This window comes from Triturus cristatus, chromosome 11 (genome assembly GCF_964204655.1).
Source record: "Triturus cristatus chromosome 11, aTriCri1.1, whole genome shotgun sequence".
Classification (NCBI taxonomy): Eukaryota; Metazoa; Chordata; class Amphibia; order Caudata; family Salamandridae; genus Triturus; species Triturus cristatus.
The window spans coordinates 1,150,116,168-1,150,135,408 of NC_140594.1; the positions used below are offsets into that span (position 1 = coordinate 1,150,116,168).

The 19,241-nt window shown below is 43.7% G+C and overlaps 1 protein-coding gene across 1 annotated transcript in view; it reads right to left on the reverse strand.

Annotated features, from left to right (window-relative positions):
- Positions 1-19,241, reverse strand: part of LOC146788619 (uncharacterized) — a 1,185,638-nt gene that overhangs the window by 91,761 nt on the left and 1,074,636 nt on the right. Inside the window, exons 60-62 of the mRNA XM_085635786.1 lie at positions 17,141-17,311; positions 16,980-17,053; positions 3,571-3,641 (exon numbers count right to left, since the gene is read on the reverse strand). Of these exons, the coding sequence (XP_085491912.1) occupies positions 3,571-3,641; positions 16,980-17,053; positions 17,141-17,311 (316 nt within the window). The remainder of the gene's footprint in view (positions 1-3,570; positions 3,642-16,979; positions 17,054-17,140; positions 17,312-19,241) is intronic.

The following is a 19,241-nucleotide window of genomic DNA, read 5'->3' on the forward strand; positions in this document are numbered from 1 at the left end:
AACTCCACTTACAAGGGAAGCATAAAGAACAATGGGTAAATACCTTACAGGTTATTGAGGCTTCCCTGAAATCCCTGCCTGACATTTACCCTAAAACATGTTGGGGCACCAACAAAAACATACATTAAATGCTTAAGAAAAGAATGCTCACTACATAGCATCTTTGCTGATGTCCATTAGAGAATTAATTTGCAGCATCTATTGGAGGCAGATCATAGCAGTTTAATTTAGCCCTAAATGTCCTGCTGGGTCAGGTCACTGCTTTTATCAGATGGGCAGGAATTAATCAGGTGGGGCAGGATGAGGATTCTTGCTCTTTTCGTAAGCTTGATGCACTATCACTTTCACACATTATTGTTTTCTATACTTCATTCGCTAAAATAAGGCACTGCCTGTTATTGACATTTTTTAGAGAGCTGTAGGTTTGTTGCATCAGTGATCAAATGAGGATAATCCTGCATTGTAATAATATATCTTTATGCTGGGCTTTGGCAAAATTCCTGTCTGCTGTATCTGAAAAGCTGACCTTTTCTCTTACAAAATAATGTTATTTGCTCTTTGCACAACAGTGTTGATCGTGGGTATGTATATATTTTTTAAATCTATGAGTGTGAATTTTTATGCAGTCTTGCACATTTTGCCTGTATTGCATAATTTGTTGCTATGTCATCTCTTCTTTTCGTGATTTCTTTTATAATCTACGAATGTGAATTTTTTAAAACAGTTTTGCACCCTTTTTCTGGATTGCACAATCTGTTTTTTAAGTCATTCTTCCTTATTGCCAAATCTGCCTGTATAGTATATACCCAGCATTCTTGGGCCTTTGTCTGTGTTGTTTAAGTAGCTATTCACCTGATATCGGGGCTGGGTTCTGTACTGTAATGACCTTTTCATGTGTTATGTGAATACTTTTTTTATACCGTCTCTAGTTAACAAGTCTTAAACCAGAGGTATTCAGTGGTTTGTGAATACGAATTGCTTTATTGCTTATTTTATGAATTTGTTTAGAACATTATCTTTTTATTGGTGTGTTATGAGATGTATGGTTTGCATTGCTTCATTAGCATAAGATCAAACTAATAAAATATACGATACAATACAGGTTCTGCTTTTTTCTGATGTCTAGATGGAGGTGCTTTAGCTGAAGCTATTGTGAGAAAAAGCTCCATAGCCCGTTCTAGCAATTCTGGAACCAGAGGCAGGAATGGTCTTGGGGAGGAACATGGTGAAGGGTTTAAAAAATCACTGAAGTTGATGTTGATGGAGAGGGCAGCAGAATGTTACATTTGGTAGCGCCTCGTACGAGTGCTTCCTGGAAAGTGTTTATGTCATCAATTGGTAACCTCTTACCTGAGGAGAGCCAGTCAAAGTTGGTGAATAACATCTGATGTCAGAAGATGCTTTTGAATAATATGAATATGGATCTTAACCTCAATCTGGAACCTGGGACGGTGTCTGTGTCTGCATCTAGACAAGAGCCTCGACAAAGAGTGCGTAGAACAGTGACTGCGATGTTGTGAAGTTGTTCTTGACCGTGACATGGTACGGGATCTAGATCTTAGTGGAGAAACTGGAGGATGCACTGTGGAAGGAACTTCCAAAGGTGCCTCAGCTTGCGGCAGAGGCGGAGGTGAAGTACTATGTGTAGGCTCTGAAGGAGCTGATTGCTGGGAAGGAGAAGAATGTGGAGAAGAGTCTGGAATAACTACTGTTGGTGATGGTGAGCATTTCCTTGCATATTCTGAGTCAGAGGTTGATGGCAACCTTCTTGCTCTCACTTTCCTGACCCAGTCAGAAGATCTGGATTGTCTCAACATCGAATGACTTCTCAACGTCAAGTGTTTTCTATGCCTTGATGTCAAATGGCTTCTCAACATCAAATGTCTTGAATGTCTCAGCATTATCGAATCGTTCGACATCGATTTTCTGCATCTTGACGTCGACTGTCGCTGCCTCTTCGACGTCGACTCAGCTCTCGACGGTGAGCATGTTGGTACTTTGCCATTTCTCAACGTTGCTGACCTTCATGTCGAATCGGAATTATGTTGTTTTCCTGGATTTTTCCCTTTTTTTGGATCTCCCTCTATTGGAGTCCTCAAAGGGCTGTGGTAGAGGGCTTACCCTCTCCATGCTCACATGAAGTCCCACCTTCAGAAAGTGCCTCTTGCTGTTTTTAGCGCTCTTGTGTTCCATGAAGGCGAATCTTCTCCCTGTCTTTCAGGCTATGCCTGGAAAACATCTTGACATTTGTCAGGAATGTGAGTATCAGAAAGGCAGAGAATGAACAGAACCTGAGGATCTCATTTTGCTTTTTTTCTGCCACAGGAAGAACATGTGGCATCAAAGATGGTATTGTATTTGCTTTCAAAAATAATTTTTCTGTCAGAAAAAGTCAGAGAAATACTGAAGTAGATTTATTTAGAGGAAAAGCCTAAAAAAGGCAGGGTTCAGTAGGCCAAAATCCTCTAGGAGCCAGAAGCAGGAACTGAGGTAACTGATACCTGCTGGGCATGACGGGACATTGGAGGGCTGTGAGCCTTAAAAGGTGCAGTGTCAGTTTTTTTTAATAACTAGTGCACTGCAGCCTATATGTCTACGTTGCCCCATTCCTTAGTCTCCATTTCTTTTTCTTTTTTTTAAAAAAGGTTTATGAAGGATATTTCTAAGGAAAAATGATTCCGCTCTCGGAACCTTTTCCTAGATTTTTATTATGATTTTTTTAACCATTTTTAAATATAACTTTTACAGACTTCAAAATGTTTCAAACAAATTATATCCTAGTCTTGGCCTTCCTGAACACATGGGCGGGACTATTCAGTGCTTTTGATTATTAATGGAGAGCCCCTGAGAAAGTACATTTTACTCTTCAGGTGATGGCTGAAGCTGAAATCCTAATCAGACCTTCCTGAGTTACCAAAACTAAGAAGCCGATTTACTAATATTTCATTTAGCACAGTAACCAATATTGTTACGCTGCTCTGCTTAAAAAGAAGAGATCAAGACAGCACCAGATCTACTAAGATGTGGCAGTGCTGCCCTCTTCCCAAGTGCTGATGCTTAATTAGGCTGGCTGGTGCCATGTCCACATATTTACAGTACAAATGATGTGCTTGGTTATACATTACAGCTTTTACCACTCTGTGTATGTGCTGTACAGTGCAGCACACACAAGGTTTATATGCCTGCTTTAAGGAGCAAAGCCCTCTCTACAAATGTTAGTAGATAGATTCAAAAGCCATCGGTAGTGGTGCAGACCCTAGTGCCACACATGGGACACCCCCTTGAAGCAGTGCAAAATAGGACGTTTACAATAGTTAAATTTAAGCAACTTTCAAGAGCAAATCATGTTTTTCACTGAAACGTAAATAACAAATCAACACTTTGGAATGGTTTGTGTCACATTTGGTGACTTTGTTCCAGCACAAAGTGTTGACAAATCTATGCCTAAGTGTCTGGACTCAGACACAACTCAGTGAATGCACTGAGGTCTGTTGATGTGCTCACAAGTCCTGGTCTGCAATGTGCTCTGTTCTCTGGATATGCATCTAGTTCAGACCTGCGTGCACCCACCTCTTACGGCTGTAGTTAGTATTCTTGTTAAATGTTATTTTCATTGTCAGATTTGCAACAAGTTCACGAACCTGTGAAGTACAAAGAAAAGATAAATCAATTTGTGACAAAAATCATTTTCAAAAAATGACATGTTTTTGGTGTACCTTGTTCCCTGCGTACACTATATTCAATCACATTTTTTTCCTCGGCTTCACATACTTTAAGCAGAGGTTGTCTAGCTCCAAACATGTGGTATTTCATACGTGCAACATGCATCAGCATTCAAACGTAAACATGAAAACAAGTGATCTATTTTATCCACACCAGGATGGCCCTGCAGCTATTGAAAATAACCATCACATAAGATTAGGTGTTTATACGTACACCTCAGCATTCACTGAAACGTCCAGGAACAAAAAAGTATGGTGGACCCCACCATTTATCCCGCACATCATATATCAGAGCATATTTTAAGTTTTCCTATTGAACTGTCCTTCTATCATTGCAGTGGGTTTGTTTACAACACCAAAATGCTATTGTTAGTGTCCACCTCTGGGCGATGGCGGTTTCTCCACCAGAGTAGATGTATCAGTAATGGAAGGAGTCACATTTGGTTGCAAAACTCTGGTGGAAATTCCATCAAATTCTGTGTTGGATGGTAAAATCCTTATCACCAAATAGGGAGACTAGAAAAACAGGTCTAAAATAAGGGAAAATTGTGGGTGCCCATATATGTACTCTCTATCTCATAGGCTGGTGCACTGTCCTAGCATTTTATGCACACTTTGTTTCTGTGAACAGCCACTATTTTCATGGTGGAGTGGCATGGAAGTACTCCAACCATAACGACTAGCAGACTACCCACACCAGATCATGAGGCTGATCTGCCACCATAGATCGATATTTTGTTTTGGACACGTTGGAGGACTGCATAGCAACACCAGTGTGAAAACCTCAATAGGATTATTGATGTCTTGTCTAATTAAAAGTAGGGTGGTTGAATAGCAGTTTCACCACTTTTTCATAATTTGCTAGTAACGCACTTATGTAAACCAAGGTGTCAGTCCTCATTTGATATACAGATCTCTCTAAACAATCATTGGTGCGGACACATTTTTTTCTAGGCTTCTGGAAAACTCATTACAAGACATCTAGTTGGTCATATTAATTCTCTGCCATTCAGCGATAAATTAGTGGAATAATTTGGTAGAACAGTAAACAGGGGTCATATCCCTTTTGTCATAGGCTCCTTGCTCATTGATGGCTGCATTGTCAAACTCAATGATTTAGGAGGTCATATAGACATTAGCAGCTAGACCGCTAGCCACCAAGACCAGCGGAGTCTATGGTTTTCTCTCTTCTGGCAGAAGACATCCTCTTGTGCATGAGATACCCACCTGACTGGCAGGATCACACTGACTACAATGCATCCAACAGTACAATGAATGCATTGTAGGTAGAGCAGATGGTTCAAGGGCTGCCTGTTTTTTGGGGCCAAACTTAAACTTTAATTCTTCTAGAACAAACTACCATAGCAGAAATATGTTTTGGATAAACAATAAAGTGATTAACCGGAAAGCACTTCGTTTTCTTGGTTCGTTTCTTGCCCACTGACTGTGTTCCCTATCTCGGACCACCATATTTTGCTTGCAAAGTCAGCAATGGTTGCCTCACCATAAATAGAGCACTGTGATGGCATGATAACCAGGCAACTTAGTGGTGGATGGGCAGTCAGAACAAGGATTACTGATGGCAAAGCCACATGAGGCATTACCATCGGAAATTCTGCTATTGGCAACATAGTAAGACCTTTCACACCAACAGTTATAATTGCTGTATATTTAATTTGTAACCCTCTGGCTTCTATTGTCTCTCATTTATTAACTCTTTCATTTATTTAGTCTTATAGATCTCTCTTCTATTATCTTTCAATTTTTTCTCTCTAAGAGGGCGTTTGTACCATTTAAGTTAATAAAATGATCAGATTTTTTATTGGTTTGAAAAAAATATTGAAACAGCCTAATTTATTTACAAATATTGCTTAAGAATGGAAGTTTATCAATCGCCTGGTATGCCATAGCTGTTACTCAAGTAAATCAAGTGGGGTTAGAGCGCTAGAGACTGAAAGAATATTTTTCACTAGTAGTATATTGTTCAATAGTGTCTGAGAATTAACACTAATGGCAGGTGGTGTATGTTGAAAGCGAGGGAGTCAGAACTGAAAATGCATTGTTATACTGATGCGGAATAAATTCTGCATTTTCTTCCAAAGCAAAAACCACAGGATAACGGTTCAATTCTTCTCTGGGTAGACTGCACATCCCAGTGCCCGTCCTTGTGTGGGGAGCCTGGTAATGAAGGGCAAGAAGAAAACAAGTTACTTACCTGTAACTACAGTTATCCAGTATTGGTATCTTTCATAGATTCACATGCCTGAATCATTCCCCGTCGCCGAGGCGGGAGTCCCCGGTAAATAAAGAAGTAGTGCCAAAAATGTTAGTAGTAGTAGTAGGCCCAAAGAAAAGGCCTAAAACCTATATCTTAGCAGCATATCTACCTCATTATGCAAAAGAACCAAGAATTTTGGTAAGAACCAATCAGACACCAGCACCTTTCAAGAACCCTCTCAGCAGAGCCAGTTCTCCTCAGATTTTCCTAGCACAAGTGGGAAGTAAACGTCCAAAAATAGAGAACTGACTCTACGGGGAGGAGGGTGGGTGCATGTGAATCTATGAAAGATACCAATACTGGATAACTGTAGTTACTTGTAAGTAACTTGTTTTCTTATCCAGTATTGGGGTATCTTTCATAGATTCACATGCCTGAATCAGAATAGCGAGCAGTATACCAAGTATACAGTCGTTTGCGGATGGTGGGAGACTAGTGCTGATACTCCCCAATTACATCCACAACTCGTTGACAAGAGATATAAGAAAAACAATCTTAAAATTCGAAACATGCAAGCTACCAAGAGAAAACAGCATGTAATGCAATAACCTTGAAAAAATGCAACAATTCATCATTGTAAAACATTGCATTGTCATACTAAAAGATATCAACATATTACATGTGAAAAGTATGAAAAAAGGTACCTGAAATTATCTCAAAGGAAAAGATGACGCAGGACAGCTTGTCCGACTGCTGAATCGTCTTGATGCGTAGATTGGAGGCAGTAATGTCTCGTAAAAGTGTGGACATTTTTCCATGTTGCAGCACGGCAGATATTCTCCAGAGTCACTCCAGCAAACAATGCTGTAGACGCTGCTACTGTTCTCGTGGAATGGGCCTTGGGTTTCCGTAACAACGGCCTGTGAGCTTTGTCATGGCAGAAAAGGATTGTTGATGCTATCCATCTGGCAATGGTGGATTTTGTCACTGCCTTTCCCAGGGTAGTTTGACCATAAGCCACGAACAATTGGTCGGACTTTCTAAGGTTCTTTGTTTTTTGAAGATAGAATTTGAGACATCTCTTGATATCGAGAGAATGTAAGGCTCGCTCCACTGGAGTAGATGGGTTAGGAAAGAAAGTTTTTAACTTCACCGGTTCATTAAGATGAAACTGTGACGGCACCTTAGGGATAAAAGTCGGATTAGTTTGGAGGTGCACGTAGTCTTGAGTGAAGTGTAGAAAAGGTTCCTTTACAGTGAACGCCTGAATTTCACTCACTCGTCTAGCTGATGTTAAGGCCAGAAGTAAGGCAACTTTCCAGGTAAGGAATTTGAGATCAGCCTTGTGGATAGGCTCGAATGGGTGCTTCATTAATTGCATTAGGGGTGGGCAGAATTTGCGAAAGTGCCTTTCGCAAATTATCGCGAAACGGCAAAAAATCTCCGCGATCATGCAAAATTTCTCGTGATCGCGGAGATTTTTGTGTGCTGAATTAAAGCGTTACTGAATTCCTGTTGGGGTTTCATTTTTGTGACAGGAGCATCGTGCCAGAATGAATCCTGCCCTGCATATTGCCACCGTTTTGTGCAATACCTCTACTCAACTGGAGTACTTTCTACTGGCTAATCAGTAAGTGCTACCTCGTTGGGTAAATGTATAGTGCTTTTCCCACACTACAGCTGCATAAAGGGCAGAGACCGATCAGAGCAGCAGATGAGGAGACAGAACCTCCTGGCGTCAGGAGCTACACGGGGATTGCGCTCGAGAAAGTCGTGGATGCACAGAGCTCCATCAAGGATCACAGCTAATTTTTGACGGTAGATGTGGGGAGAAAAGCACACCTGCCCAGCCTCGACCTAGCTCCCGAATGTTTTGTGCTGATTAATGCATTACTGAATTTGAGCTCCAACTCGGGCACCTGCTTTATTTATATCTGTAAGTGCTTCCTGTTTAGGTTTAATTTTTGTGACAGGAGCATCGTGCCAGAATGAATCCTACCCTGCATATTTACCCAAGAAGATGCCACCGTTTTGTGCAATACCTCTACTCAACTGGAGTACTTTCTACTGGCTAATCAGTAAGTGCTACCTCGTTGGGTAAATGTTTAGTGCTTTTCCCACACTACAGCTGCGTAAAGGGCCAGAAGAGTTGTCTACAGTGACCATGTGTGTCTCTAACGTTGTCACCACGCCGACGGGCCCCGGGGTCCCTCGAGTCAGCTGTCCATCGCAGTTCACATGCCTCTTGTTTATAAAGGGCCAGAGACCGATCAGAGCAGCAGATGAGGAGACAGAACCTCCTGGCGTCAGGAGCTACACGGGGATTGAGCTCGAGAAAGTCGTGGATGCACATTGCTCCATCAAGGATCACAGCTAATTTTTGACGGTAGATGTGGGGAGAAAAGCACACCTGCCCAGCCTCGAACTAGCTCCCGAATGTTTTGTGCTGATTAATGTGTTACTGAATTTGAGCTTCAACTAAGTCCCCTGCTTTATTTATATCTGTAAGTGCTTCCTGTTGAGGTTTAATTTTTGTGACAGGAGCATCGTGCCAGAATGAATCCTGTCCTGCACCTGCATATGTCCGTTCCGGCCGCAGATCGTGGAAGTTTCGACATTTTCGCGTTCCGCGCGGAACGCGAAAATGTCGAAATGTCGCAATTTCCGCGAGCGGAACGGAAATTGTCGCCCACCCCTAAATTGCATTAAGACTGTGTTGAGTTCCCACTCCGGTGGCGGAAGTCTGATCGGAGGAAACTCCCAGAACAGCCCTTTCATAAACTGCTTAATTAAAGAGGATGAACACAGAGAAGAGCCATGAGCACCCTTTCTGAATCTGGAAAGTGCAGCTAAATGGAATTTGACTGAAGGGAAAGAAAGCCCAGATCTTGCCAGATGTAACAAATAAGGGAGGATCTGTTCTGCAGGAGCTTCCACCGGGTGAACGTGGTTTGTTTCACACCAACAGCAAAACCGTTTCCATTTTAGATGGTAAGTTTTTATCGTGCTGTGAGCTCGTGATTTTGTTAATATATCCCTACAGTCTTGAGGGATATCCAGGTCCTTAAATTCTAAGAAGTCAGGAGCCATGCGTGTAAATGTAGGGACTGAGGGTCTGGGTGGAGAACCTGACCTCAGTTCCTTGACAGCATTGTGGGCGTCGGGAGAAGACGGATCGGCTGGTCCTGGGATAATAATTGAAGCTCCTGAAACCAGTACTGGCGTGGCCATCTGGGTGCAATCAAGATGAGTCGACAGCCCTCCAACTTCATCTTGCGTATGACTCTCGGTATTAGAGGTATGGGGGAAAAGCGTAAGCACAAATCCCTGACCATCGCATGGACAGGGCATTCCCCCTTGACCCCTGTTGAGGGTATCTGCTGGCATAAAAGCGGCATTTCTTGTTTTCTTTTGTGGCAAACAAATCCAGTGTTGGTGTGCCCCAAGCTCTGAATAGTCTGAGCACTTGAGCTTGCTCTAGCTCCCATTCGTGGCAATCCGATTGGGATCTGCTGAGCGTGTCCGCTAATGTATTGCAGAGACCCCTGACATGTTCTGCTCTGATTGTTATGTTGTGGAGTGTGACCCATTCCCACAACTCCTGAGCCTCTGTGGATAGAGTATCTGATCTTGTCCTTCCTTGCTTGTTCACATAAAACATGCTGGTGGTGTTGTCGGTCCGAACCACAACCGAAGAACCTGCAATCCTTGGAAGGAAAGCTTGCAGAGAAAGGAAAATTGCTCGCAATTCTAGACTGTTGATGTGCTTGTTCTTGTACTCTGGAGACCATTTCCCCTGTATCTGTAAGTCTTGGAGATGACCTCCCCATCGTTCCATGGAAGCATCCGTAGTAAGGACAAAGTCTGGAACCTTCTGTATGAAAGTGAGCCCTTCTGCTAAGTTGGATATGTGGGACCACCAACCTAGAGCGCTCTTCATGCCTAGAGTGACTCTGAGGATGTCGTCGAAGGAACCCAGAGCCTGCTGCCACTGAAGGTGTAACTCCTCCTGCAAGGGTCGCATCCGAAGCCGTGCCAGAGGGACGAGGTGTATTGCAGAGGAGCACATCCCTAGGAGCGACGCGAACATCCGGACAGAAACTGACCTTCTTTTGGAAATCAGGATTGCTAATTTTTTAAGCCGAACCTGCCGTTTGTGAGATAAGAATGCCTTGCAGTGGACGGTATCTAGCAGAGCTCCCAGAAAAGGTAGGACCTGCCTTGGGTGTAATTGAGATTTGCTCCTGTTCACCGTAACCCCCAGAGAGTGGAACAGACGAAGAGATGTTGTCACGGCAGTCTTGACTGAGCTTTCAGAAGGACCTTTTAGTAACCAGTCGTCCAAATACGGGAAGACTTGGATTCCTTGGGATCGTAACGCTGCTGCCACGGGAGCTAGGCATGTAAATATCCTTGGGGCAGATTTTTGCCCAAACGGGAGCACTTTGAACTGATAATGGGCGCCAGCCACTCTGAAGCAAAGATACTTGCGATGCTTCGGATGTATTGGGATGTGAAAGTAAGCGTCTTCCATATCCAAAGAAGCTAGAAAATCTCCCTCGTTGAGACAACCTAGAATTTCTGCCAGAGTGACCATGCAAAATCCCTGCTTCTTGAGGAATCTGTTCAGATTGCGAAGGTCTAAGATTGGACGCCACTCCCCTGATTTCTTCTTGATGAGAAAAAAGCGGGAATAGAAACCCGTCCCCTTTTGAAGTGCGGGAACCTTCTCAATTGCATTCTTGAGGAGCATTGTTAAAGCTTCTTTGAATAGTAAGTGAAGACGAGGGGGAGGGGGTCCCTTGGGTGGTGTGTTGGGTAGCTTGGTGACAAACTCTAAGGTATGACCATTGCGAACCAGGTCCAGAACCCACTGGTCCGACGTAATTTCTTGCCACTTGTTCACAAAAGTTGAAATTTTCGCACCCACAGGGAGGGGAAAAGGAGTGGAAGGCGCCCTGCAGAAATCATTGCTTCCTTGTGGTGTCTCTTCCTTGATTCTGCGACCTTTTTTGTTCGCCTTGACAAGAGAAACCAGACGTGTTGGTTTACTGTACGAAGACTGATAGGATTGTCGATATTGAGGCTGGTACCTATTCTGTTGGGTGTCATACCCTCCTCTGGATGAAAAACCACGGCCTCTTGCTCCTCTAAAGGTACCGCGTTTGTACTGCAAGGAGCCCAAGGATCTTGCGGTATCGGTATCGGTCTTTATTGCTTGGAGTGCATCATCTATATGCTTTCCAAACAACGATTTGCCATCATAGGCCATATCCAATATTTTTGTTTGGACTCCTGGTCTGAAGGTGGTGGCCTTAAGCCAACCCTGGCGTCTGAGAACAGCTGCCCCAGCCAACTGGCGAAAATTAGTATTTACAATATCCAGAGCGCAGTCGATAGTCTCGGATGCTGCACGCTCACCCTCCAACAAAACCTTCCGAGCGTCTTGTCTGTTGTCCTCTGGAATGAGCTCAATAAAGCTTGCCATTTCTGACCACATCTGGCGGTCATAACGCCCTATTATCGCTAACGAGTTGGCTGCCCTGATGGATGCAGCTGCCATTGTGGAAAATTTCTTGCCAATTAAATCCAGGCGTCGCCCCTCCCTATCCAGCGGTGTAGTAATAGGTGCTGCCGGATTCTTAGATTTTTGTTGGGCTGCCTGTGAGATAACCGAATCTGGCCGAGGATGGCCAATGAGACAGGAAGGACTATTGGCCGGAGCACGGAATTTTTTGTCTATCAGTGGAAGCACCGCTGGCACTGATGCAGGGTTTTTCATAATTTTGACTCCTTCCTTCCAAATGTAGTCAATGATTGGGATAGCTCTTGTGATCTTCCTTGACTCCTTCTTAAAATCATGAAGAAAACAGTCGGACTGTTCAATGGTAACCGGCAAGTGGAACCTAGTCACAGCCCGCTGCATAAGGTTATGAAATCCCCCTATATCCTCTGGGGGCGAATCAGATAGTAGAGGGGTAGGTGGCGAAGGCATAGGGATTATATATGAATCCCAAGGATCTGCTGGATCTGGTAGTTCACCCTCTTCGAATTCTTCGTCGGAGGTTGAATCTTTAGCCTGACGTGGGTCCTGTGGAGGATCAGGCAGTTGAGGTGTTGGGACTGGATCCTCAGGCAAGGGCAATGGGTCCAGCTGCGGCGCAGTTAGCGGAACCTGTGGAATGACTGGCTGTGGTGGAAAACGCTGTTTATAATCTGCAAGCATGGCTTGCAGGTCTTGAATCAGAGTCGGAGGCAGATGTGACATCTCACTTTGACGAGGTTGTTTGTAGTAAGGTCTATGATGCGGGACGGCAATATTTTCTTGATAGTAATGCTCCTGATAATTGTCCTCCTCATCGTCATCTTGACACTTGATGTGCAGTTCAGAAGGATGGTGAGCAATTCCAAAGGGCCCCTCGTCCTCGTCATCCTCATAGTCATCATCCTCACCCTGAACGTATGTTTCTAGGAGATGTGAGGGAGTAAGCGGTGAAATATCGCTACAATCATGCCTTTGAAAAGTCTTCAGTTGAAAACTCCTGGTGGAAATAGGAGTGGAATGAGCGGGCGCCATTGTAAATGTCGAAGACTGAACAGGTAAATCTCCTGGCATCGTAGTAGATGTGGATACTTTTGATGTTAATAGGCTTTTAGTGTCCATCGTCGACGAGGTCATCGTCGACGTGGCCGACGTCGACGGGGCTATCGTCGATGGGATCTTCGTCGACGAGCTCTTCGTCGACGGGCTCGGCGTCGACAGGCTTTTTGCTTGTGGAATCGTCGTCGACGGGACCTTCGACGACGAGATCTTCGTCGACACTTCTAAGCTTCGTCGACGGCGTCGTCGTCGGTATGGTTTTCGATGCTGGCTTCGTCGACGAGGACTTCGTCGACGATACCTCGACGATGGGCTTTTTTGACAGGATAGTAATCCTCGTCGACAGAATAGGAGAGGTAATGGCCGTCGTCGAGATGGTTTCCGTCAATGAAGGAGCAGAAGAGGTGACAGAAATCGTAGACAGAGAGTAAGCCAGAGATTTTGAAAGGCTTTTACTCACAGTTTGCGTCTTAGAGTCCTTGACAGCAGAATCCTGAGGAGAGTGCGCTGATTCAGAGGAAATTATGGGACTCCTCTGAACAGAATCAGAAGTAGAATGGGAAGATTTAAGGCGTTTCTTCCCTTCACTGGAAGAGCTGTCATGTGATCTAGCTCTCTTGCTAGAAGTAGAGGCTCTGTTATCCTCCTCAGCCGAAGAGGATTTAAGCCACAGCAGCACTCTCGCCTCCCTATCCCTAAGAGTCTTGGTAGGGAAGGTGCGGCAAATCTTGCAATCTTTTGCCTCATGTTTGGGGTAGAGGCAGTAGATGCAGTCCAAATGTTGATCATCAACATGGACTCACTTCCTGGCGCAGGTTCTGCAGGACTTAAACAAGGCCTTCTTATCAGACATGCTGAAGAAAGTTGAAAACTGAGTGGCACTCAGGGAGAATCCCTTCCACACGACGTGCGGTGAAAATCTGAGGAGAACTGGCTCTGCTGAGCGGGTTCTAGAAGGGTGCTGGTGTCTGATTGGTTGTTACCAAAATTCTTGGTTCTTTTACATAATGAGGTAGATAGGCTGCTAAGATATAGGCTGTAGGCCTTTTCTTTGGGCCTACTACTACTACTAACATTTTTGGCACTACTTCTTTATTTACCTGGGACTCCCGCCTCGGCGACGGGGAATGATTCAGGCATGTGAATCTATGAAAGATACCCCAATACTGGATAAGTCTCGCTTCCATGCAGTGCATCATGGCACTCAAAGGAGATGGACAAATGCTCTAGTTCTGTAGCCAGTGATGGATACCAAAAATCATTTGCACAGCCCCTACTGAATCTAGACCAGGCGATGACATATGTCCAAGAGCTGATGAAAGGTAGAGAGCTTTAAAGGAGCAAATGAAGGGTTTATTGTATATACAATCAATTACACCCGACCTCTACTCTCAGGAAGGCTCTGGATGGTTCTTAAATGAATTTGTATTGTATAAAGGGAGAATATGATTTGATACTGGGCCTCAAGAGGATCCACCGGTCTGCACACCTAATTTGCCTAAAGACAATGAATTGAATGATAATCTTGCCACTGTTTATGTAACCGGTACTGTTAACTGCAATTTATCTGCATGAAGCACAGCAACACCCAGCGGTCTCTCTGCATCAGTAGAAGATGCTTGGGCTTCCCATTCTATAACAGTTCGTAGTGTGACCTTGGCATTTCACCTTAATAGTGACTCGAGAATATTGTGCTACCAGGATATCGTGGACACTGTATTGAGTATGAACATATTGAGAAGGTGAGTATTTATAAGTAAGTATAGGCTTGCTTTCCTTAACTCCACAGGTCCGTACCATGATGATATATATAAATTCACAAAAAACACACAAAGGTTACAGAGACGTTATAGTTAGGTTCTGATTTTACACACGCAAAACCACAGAAATGTGGCCGTTATAGTGATCTCAAGTAATGTTAACTCGTGCCATAAGGTAAATATAACTAAGACCCCCACAGTGCACAGTTTTCTCATCAATAATTTGACTGCAAATATTGCAGCGATAATATCAATGATGACATAGAATATGTCATGACTAATGTAGTATGTTGGGTAATTAACAGGGCTTCTTGGTAAAGGCGCAACCCTGACCCGTTCATTGAATTTCATCAGTAATTTTTGCCCCCCGGGACAGAGTCCCGATATACAAAATGGTGGGCGCAAATTTCCTTTCGGGTGGCGGACCAACCAATTATGGCACTGCTGATGGCGCGTGGATATGTGGATCCACCGTGGTGGATCTGCGATGGTTCTGAGTCTCTAGATATACATAAATCTATTTTCTTTACACCATATTACAAAAAATACTCTTTCTGGGCCAAGATCTAGCTTTCTGCCAAATTTGGTGTAATTCATCCTATTCGTTCGGGCTGTAGTCTTGACTAAAATCCTGATGGGAAATTACATGGGGAAACGTGTTTTGGGACCACTCATTTGTTCTTGGCCCCCACTTCACGAATCACACCGAAATGTTACACACAGCAGCAGAAAAAAGTGGTAAACTATTTTTAAAAAGTTTGTCAATATTCTTCAAACGGCGTCAAAGTTATTAGCAAAACAAAAAACTCTTCTCCTATGGAAAGTAAGGACTAACAATAACTGCCTACTGGGGACTGCCAGTAGGTAATTGTCAAGGTACTTGGATGGGGAAATAAAATTGGTAAATCTATATATGCACTTACCTTCTTGATATTTTAGTCCTCGATATTTTGAAAGCACAAACATTCTGTAGTTCAAACTTCAACCCACAACCACGTCCTTTCATTCTGAAGACAGTATGTCAGGTTCTCACTCTGGTAAACGTAGTGGGACTTCTGCACTGAGAGAAGCATGGAAAAGTGTTGCATGCCAAAAAGCAGGACGACACAGTTATTAAAGTGTCACTGAGATTATGTATGAGTGGGCCAAAATAATCCTGATTTTTTCACCAAAGTTACTGTTCATCGTGGTCTAGGTAATTCCAGGAGGAGGGAATAATAGGGATTTACTATATATATTTATGTATATTACCAGTGTTTTTTTTGTGATTCCCTATTGTGTATTTTTAAAATTGTTATGTTTGTTGTGCTTTTATGGATATGACGGTATCTGAATAAAGTGTTTTTGAGCTTGAACTGAATAGGGATTTTTCAAGATTTTGGGAAATGGCAAATTGGTATTGGATTTACCTGCTCAATTCCTACATGTTTTCCCTGGGTATTTTACAGAGAAGCACCACCTGCATTCATCCAGTGACTCCGATTTTACTCTAAACTTAGGGTGTGGGTTTAATTAGCCACAGGTGCCACCACCTCTAAAGTGGGAACTCGGTGTTGACAGACTCTTTAACTGGAGAAATATCATGATATGCCTAGAGTCTGATTATGAGACAAGCAGAATGGTGTCCACAGCAGAGATACCACTCTGCCTAATTAAAATGGTTCTTGTGGTGCTAACGCAGGATTTGCCAGGTGGGCAACATCATGCACGATTCTACCAACCAGAAAAGCCAACCAGTAAGATTAAGTGAAGATTCAACAGGGTCTACAGGCACAAGCACAGCCTGATCCCTACCTACACGGAATGCTCTCCTGTGCCTGGGCACCGCCTCCACTGTTTACCAACACTCAACCCACCCCTACCACAGATCTCACTACAAAGCCCAGCTCCGAATTACTATCTACTTAGAGCAGATGGTTAGTGGGAGCTAAATTGTCCCTAGATCCGAATGTGGAAAAAGACCTGTAATTCCAGGTCCATGTGTTATTACCCATATGGGGGATGCGAAAACCTGTAAATGAAATGATGCTGAGATGTAATTACCTTCCAGATTCTGAGATTCTCTAAAAATGGTAATTCCAGCACGTCTGCACTGTACAGCTCATAATCTTGACCTTAATTTATTGTCCCTTCTGAGTCATCGTACTCACATCTTGGAAGATATTATGTGTGACCTAAATGCAGCTGCGACCTTTTTAGCCCACAATAGCCCTCAGTTTGAGTCTCTTCAAATTTCCCAATTTGACAAAAAACAGAATCAATGACAAAATTGATATTCCTAAATATACTGTACTACAGCATATGGCATTACTCTTTAATAGTTGGTGGAATAAGGTTGCAGTAAAATATGCTGGACTTCAAGATTGGCATCAGTCCAGAAACACCGATTTCCAGAGAAATTCCGAACTCCATAGAGGAAACATTGGGATGGTGAATTTATTATGCATCATGGACTCCCTGAGGTGTTGGTAAACTATGACCTTATGAGGTAGGAGAGATCAGGCCACTGGTGCAGCCACACATGGTGTCCGAGTCCTCCTAACTTTGACAACTTTGCTAACCTACCCCCTAACTCAATTTGCCCTTGCCCTGGCTGGGCAGTCACGCTCAGGTCAATGCATCAGTCAAAATTCTTGGTGAACCTGCACACTTTAATGATAAGGATGAAAACTGCAAACCTTGGCATCTGCGTCTGAGCTGCTGAAATTCAAAGCTGCCTCCAGTCCTAGATGGACGGTTCTCTTTGGCAGATCTGAGGATGCAGGAAACAAGATGATTAGATGTGTGTGAAACCTTCTAGAGCAACAGACAAGATGTCGAACAAGGCACTTGCTCTTACCTCGAATGGCCACAGGCACAAAACTGTCACTTGCTGAACCGCATGTTGGCCCCTGGTACCCGGGGGCACATGTGCATGTCTGACCACAATCCGAGAGGGACTGCGTGCAAGTCCCCCCATTTCTGCAGTAGTGTGGCAGACACAGGGAAGGGCAGCAGGAATTTCCATCTCCTGAAAAACAACATCATATGTATTGCTAACATTTTAAGTTATGATTATATCTCTGGTGAAAAAACAATCTTTTTACCACTGAGAACAGAAATATCCACAAACACTGAGCAGCACAAAAGTACCAGGATATCACGGTACCAAAGGACATCGACATAAACAGAGGTGCAAACTTACTGCACTTCTGCGCAAGTGCTTGTGCAGTGCAAAGAAGTGCGTCACAACACAAAGCATCACAAACAAAAAATCACAGCATCAATCAAATGCCTGGCACAAAATGGTGACGTGAGCAAAACACTGATAACGGCGGCACAAGAGGTTTGTAAATAAGCCCCTTGGACATCCATAAATTCATACCCACTAAGCTACCGTACGAGCGTGGAGAGGCGTACTACAAAAGTGACTTTTCCAATAAGTAAGACTAACAAATTCCTTTATGTAAGGCAATCCTTTATTTTAAACATCATCAGACAACATGAGCTCCAGCCAACGCGTTTCGTTCATTAAGGAATGAACTTCTTCAGGGCATTGATGGTTTGACACCGGATGGAGAGCTGCAGTGCTAGGTTCCCCAAATGCTGAAAATGAGTAAGATGAAGAGCGTGAAGTATCAATTCTTTATATGGTTATCCACGAAGAAGCGTGTGAATCAGGCGCGTGATGATGCGTCCTGTGACGGCCTCCTTGAGGCCTTGATGCGTGAACCTTATGTGTTGCGACATCATCGCATCCTTGAAATCCCACTGTAAATCAGATGCTGCGATGTGTAAATTAAAAATTCTCGCAAACCGGCTCTGCAGAATCTCGTGCATCGCTGTGTTGCGTGAACTGAAGTAATTCTGGACCAAACAAACACTTCGACTTGCTTAGCAGTAACCACACCAGAGTACAAAGGACACAGTGGGGGAGGGAGTTGTAACACTAGGTACTGGCTGCAGGTTACTGAGGGCACCAACATAATCTGGTCATCTTCTGGTCCACACGGATCATTGGGCAGGAACCCACTTCCACAGGGAGCGAGACTTGGAGGCAGTTTTTGCATAACTTTGCCCAGAAATCAGCAGGTTTGGGAGATTTTCCAAAGCCAATGAGCAAAGGACAGCTGTGGCTGTCAGACTGACAATTAGCTACAAGAATTGAACTTTAAAAGAACTCGTCTGTCTCCACACGTGGTTGGTTCAATGGATGATCAGGCTGAACTACTAGCACCATTCTTTTGTACCGCAATATCAAGATTTTATTACTGAAACATGAAGAGCCTCATTTACAAGGCCATGTGCGTTGCCAGACTGTCACTTCTAGTGATGGTCCAGCGGCGCACACTGTAGGGCCATCCTACACGGCTTTTTATGGCCTTGTAGAAATGGAGTGAGGTGACACAGTGCAAGTCGCTGCCTTGGCTCACCCTGCGATAGAGAGGCGCGCCATGGGCATTATGGTGGGTGTTCCTACGTAACACAAGGGTGCCTGTATTGGCGCATGGTAGCCAGTTGTGCACCAGCGCAGGGGAATAGGACAGGAATGTGACGTATCACATAGATATGGTGCATTCCTCCCCTTTTCGTTTGCCGTAGGGCAGCACAGCTAAAAGGCTTGTGGCGCTGCACTATGGCAACATTTTGTAAATGAGGCCCTTAGTGGGCTAAATAGGCTATCACCATGTGCGTAAAGGTAAGAGTACATGGATTATATAGATTGACTTACTTAACTTGAATATATGTCCTCAGTATATATGCATCCTAATATTGTTGTCCTCAATATTCTGACATGTAACTCAACCGCTTTATGTCACATTTAACCACAGACTGTGGTCAAACAAGGGTGGATGTACCGGAAATTTTTATGTGGCCAAGAACTGATGTGTTTCAAATGTAGCTGTCACTAATCCTTAACACTGGACCCCTCTTGAGATATGAAAGGCCCTCTCAGTCTA